This window comes from Phyllostomus hastatus, unplaced genomic scaffold, assembly GCF_019186645.2.
Source record: "Phyllostomus hastatus isolate PE091 unplaced genomic scaffold, TTU_PhHast_1.1 phas_contig_1, whole genome shotgun sequence".
Taxonomy (NCBI): Eukaryota; Metazoa; Chordata; class Mammalia; order Chiroptera; family Phyllostomidae; genus Phyllostomus; species Phyllostomus hastatus.
Genome location: NW_025333498.1, coordinates 14,193,400 through 14,198,706, shown reverse-complemented (window position 1 = coordinate 14,198,706; position 5,307 = coordinate 14,193,400). Strand labels below are relative to the sequence as shown.

At 42.9% G+C, this 5,307-nt stretch overlaps 1 protein-coding gene across 1 annotated transcript; it reads right to left on the bottom strand.

Annotated features, from left to right (window-relative positions):
• Positions 1-1,335: 1,335 nt before the first annotated feature.
• LOC123831579 (tetratricopeptide repeat protein 30B) lies at positions 1,336-4,377 on the bottom strand. The gene has a single exon (XM_045858568.1). It carries the CDS (start codon positions 4,159-4,161, stop codon positions 2,164-2,166), a length of 1,998 nt encoding a protein of 665 aa, XP_045714524.1. The 5' UTR covers positions 4,162-4,377; the 3' UTR covers positions 1,336-2,163.
• Between the last annotated feature and the right edge of the window lie 930 nt (positions 4,378-5,307).

Here is a 5,307-nt window from a genome sequence, read left to right as displayed (position 1 = left end):
AGGATTTCCTGATGCATTACTCACCAGGAAACCCCAACTGCCCAGCGGCAAGGGGTTAAAAACTGTTCTGAAAAGCGTTTTATGTTCTGAAAAGTAAATTACACATAGATGCAAACCACAAACACACAGCACCTGGGTAAATAAAGTGTGGCCGAATAAAGGCCGGGCTATTTGCAAAACGGAATCTGGAAAACATTTGCTTTTGGGTGGTTAACGTGACTTTATGCTTTTTTTTTCTCTTAAGAAAAAAAGTTTACAGGAAATGTGCAAAATAAAATCTGAATTTTAACATGGTTGTTGAAAATAAGATCTCAGTTCATTTATGTTCCAACTCTTAAGGGGCTATGAAATTGAGAGGGGCAAAGAGCTACTGCACAAAGAAGCAACAACACTTTCAGTACAAAAGTTGTTAAAGAACATTTCCCAGAGGTAGAATTGTGCAATGGTATGCACTGAAGTGGTTATGAAACATTTATTGTCCTCCAAACATGGGGACAAACATACATGGTAAATAGTACCAAGATTAAAAATGCTATGAATTCAAAGCCATTGTACTTCATAAGCCAAAATTTCTGATAGAGCTAACAGAATTTGAGCACCCAGCAGGTCATGCGACAGAGGATTTATGCTGAGGATACTTCATGTGGGTATCTCTGTGGCTAAGTGATTTCTCCTTGAAGGAAAAAAAAATTTCATTATAGTAGGGGTTCACTAACTTTCAGTAGGTTAGGTTGAACCAAGAAATTGCTAGTTCTACAGGTCAAAAACTTTGAAAATCAGCAATTTCATATAATTCAACTGAACACTTCTTTTTTCTTTCTAAGCAAGTTGGGATTGACTGATTTATGGAGAGAAAAAGGGTAGGGAAACTAATAGTAAAGACCTTGTATGGTACAGAAAGTAAAATGCCCATCAGAATGAGTGGACTTCTCATGGGAGGGTTGTGGACATGAAACCAGCATTGTGAATCTGCCAGATGAATTTCAGAATTGACCTTTTATCTGTGATGGAGGCAGGAGAGAAGTTTGGTGGGGTCATAGGAATAGGGCAGATTTTTTTCTTACCCAAGAGGATACAAAATGCAAACAACTCTAGCATTAATGTGTCCTATGTAGTAAATACAAAAGTAAGAATTAGAACTGAGTTTTCAGAGTACCTCCACTATGAGTCACTGTGAGATATGAGATTTCGGGAAAGCAGTGATTGTGCCATATTTTGCCATGTATAATGCCGCCTGTGTATAATGTGCACCCACTTTTTTGATAAAAACTTTCAGGAAAAAATCTTTTAATTTTTAAATTCAATTATTTATTTGTATTTAGAAACAAAGCCAATTATTATATTCCAGTGTATTATTTTGCATATGGATCTCGTTCTTGCTTTCTAGAGGTACACTTTTAATGCATATGCATAAATAAAAGAATTAAAAACATATATCTATTAGTACTACCATGTATAATGTGTATCCTTATTTTTCCCTCAAAAATGTGGGCAAAAAGTACACATTATATATTGCAAAATACAGTATATCTATCTTGTTCATATATTCAGATTGTTAACAAATGGAAAAAAGAAAACCATGCTCTATAACATATCACCACAATTCAGTTAAGAGCACAAGATTTCCCACTGAATCTCACACACTTAAAAAAAAAACCTAAATAATTTTGGTTACTTAAAGCATTACACCTATATTGAAAATCCCTGGCCAAACATCCTAAACTCTATGCAAAATGTATGAATTATAAATTAATATAATAGTGAAGGTACATGGTGAGACTACAACACATAATCCCTAAAGTTATTTAAAAGCCTAGAAAGTCTTTAATCAATGAAATCTAGGCTTGACAGTGCTCAATTTTTGAAAAATGTAATCCTGGCTCAGGGGACTCACAAAATACAACCAAGCACAGGTGATAAGAAAGGAGAGGGAACATAGGCACTACAAGATCTGATAGGTAGTGTCCCCATTCAGTTTTGAATTTTTCATATATGTAGATGTTTAAATTCTTGTATTTCACTTAGTGAAGTTTGTAAAAACAGGTTAATTAAATTTTTATTATAATTTTAAAGTATACAAAGTTCAACATTAAACAGTTAAGATGCCAACAGCTAAATACAAATAAAACAGTATATTAAGATCTAAGACATTATCAGACATGACTACATATTCCATCCTATAATCTCATAAATCAAAGCTTTCAACTGTCTGGATTCATAAGTGACTGTATTCTTTCCAGTATGCATTCTTTCTTCCTCCAGGGGTTGTTCAATAATGGCAGGTACGTTCCTGCCATAAAGTTCACAGTGTTCCAGAAACTGGACACATTCTTGGATAACACTGTCACGAAGCATGATTGTGTGTTTTGACATGTTTTCTAATAAGGACAGGAAGCATCTTTTGGCATAATACCAGGTATCAGTTCCCAGTTTCTTATTATAAGGTTCCAAGCTTTTGATAACTCGAGAAATCCCAAAGTCATAATTTCCTTTGGCACAGTAAAGTGTTCCTATCACCAAGTTCACAATGCAGAGATGGTAGGTTTTCTTGTCTGGGTCATCATAGGACAGCTGATCTTCCTCCTTTTCGATCTTTCTCATCAACTCCTCGGCTTCTTCATTTTGACTTGTCATAATATACGAAACACAGAGGTTAGCCAGTACGATGGCACTGACACTCAGGATGTTGTCATAATGCTTCTTGACTATGGGCTCATAAAAACCAATGGCTTCTTTGTATTTGTTTTCCTGCATGAACAGAACATGGGCCACATTCAGCTTCCACACATCATGGTCACTGCAGAATTCCACAGACTTGCGAAAGATCTTTTCCACCACTGGGTAATTTTCAAGGTTCCAGTAGATTTTTGCCTGGGCCATCAACACAGGAATATACTTCTCCAGGATATCATTATATGCATTCACTGCCTTTTTGGCAGCATCATCATCTCTGCTGTGTCTTGCTTCCTGTACTTGTATAGTGAGTTTCCGAAGCTGCTCAGTCAGCGTCCCTGCTAGCCCATCAAGCCTAATGAAAGCCTCTTCAGGAGCTGTCTGGCAAGTGATCATGGCATCCAAAAAGTCATAGAGATAGGGTGTGAGGAACTTAAAAGTCAAGTGGGCATTCTCTGCCAAGACATCTGCAGCCAGGTCAAAATACTCATACTTACAGTACAGCAGCAACAGGTTGCCAAAGGTCTCTGGGGGGAAGGGGTTCTGTTGGAGCAAAAACTGTAGCTTTTCAAACCCTTCCGTAGGTCTGGCATCCATGTTCATTAGTGCCTGGTTGTGCAGAGTCACAGGGTCCAACTCTTCCTCTGCCCTGGGTGGCATGTCAGTGAGGGCTTCCTGGGCAGCCTCATGATTTTTCAGTTGGTATTCTATGGCTGCCTTGAGGTTGAAGGCTTCCACCAGAGCAGTCTGGTGAAGGACTAAAGTGTTGCCAACACTGCGAACATCGATACCTTCCGTAGTCATGCCCACACCTAGCTCTGGGTGCTGGTGGATGCCACGCTCAACAATGTCTGCGATGTGCTTCAGGGCTGGGGCATACTGTCGACTGCTATAATAGGCCAAAGCCAGATTGTAGGAAAGGTCAGGCCGGTAGCCTGAGGCCTGCAGGGCTGTAAAGAACTTGGAACATGCAGCTTGGTACTGTCCCTCCTTATAGAGCAAACAACCCAGGTTGACCTGGCCATCTGACTCATTCTCACCCCCACTGTCTTCTCCCCCTTCCCCACTCAGTAGCTGCTCCACCAGGCTCCTGGCCCCGGGAAGATCGCCCTCGCTGTACTTGATGGCAGCTTGCAGACGGAGGACACGGCTGTGGTAGGCGGGGTTGTCCAAGAGGAGGAAGGCCACCCGGGTGGCCTCCGGATAAAGGCAGGCCTTGTACAGGGCTTGGGCCTGGTACAGGCGGTACTGCTCCAGCTCCGGGTGCAGCTGGCTCAGCTGCTCATAGCACTCGGCGGCCAGCGTGAACTCCTGCAGGCGGTAGTAGCAGTAGCCCAGCAGCGACAGACCGGCGCGGCTCCTCGGGATCCGCTGGAGCTCTCCGCCCAGCAGCTGCACCGCCTCGGCGTAGCGGGTATCGCGGATGAGTCTGTACACCACCGCAGTGAACTCCCCGTCGGGGATCTGCGTACTACCCAGCCGCGCCATAACCGCCACAGTTGCTGTGCGTCCTGGTTACCAAGGCAACAAGGCACCCGGAAACGGAAAACCGTAAAGAATTTTTTTTTTCTGCGCTTTCCCAAAATTACTCTTTCGGAAGGACCAGACTAGAATTAGAAGTGGTCACTAATGTGAGTGTCTATATATCTGGTCTCACCCACCCCAAGAGTCCAAGAGTAAGAGCGTTGTTACTCTGTGAAGGGGAAATAAACCCCTCCAGGTTCTTCAAAGACGGAAGAAACCCCACCTCCCGGCATGCCACAGTTCTCCTGAGCCACCGATGGGAACGTGTTCGCGCTGCATGCTGGGAGACGTAGTCTCTGCAGGACCTACCGTATGCGGTTGAGAGAGAGGGTTGGCTTACCTTGTGTTTGCTTACCTTGTGTTCTTGCTGTAGGTCAGGGTGGCTGGCTTCCTGTAGTGTCACCTCGGTCTCTGGCGCGGGGAAGGAAAGTTTACGTTTTGAAGTTTCTTGCGTTTTTGAGCTTTATACAAGGTGTCATCGTATGGTTCGGTTCCCCGCGGTTTTAGTGAAAGAAAGGTGAATGGAGAAAGCGGAATGCCAACTTTGTTTCTCCTCAATTAGATAGGTTCTGGTTTCAGGCTGTGCTGAGGACACAGTTTCTAAGAATATAATAGTGAGTGCACTGACTAGGAATCTTTATTTTGTAGTTTCCAGACATTAACAACAGGAAGGAGTGTTGGGGGTTGCATCTGGTGCTGGAAGAGGATTAGTTTTACTTCCTAGTCTCCCGCAGGACTTTTCTGTAACTACCGATAATACTGAGCCCTTGTTAGAGTTTAAGCTGGTCCTACTCCCTGCTTTGATCCTCCAAATTTCACTACGAAGTAGAACATTGGGGAAATCTATGACCTCGTTTTTTCTTTTTATTTTCACTTTATTTTCATTGCTGACACTACTACAGATGTCACCATTCCCCACCCCACCCCCTTTGCTTGCTGTCACCCAGCCCCTGTCCCCACTTCCCTCTGGCCATCACCACACTGTTGTCTCTGTCTGTGGGTTATGTATACCTTTTTTTGGCTAATCCCTTCACCTTCTTTCATCCAGTTCCCACCTCCTTCCCAGCTTCCAGCCTGTTCCATGTATCCATGCTGCTTCTGTTTTGTTGG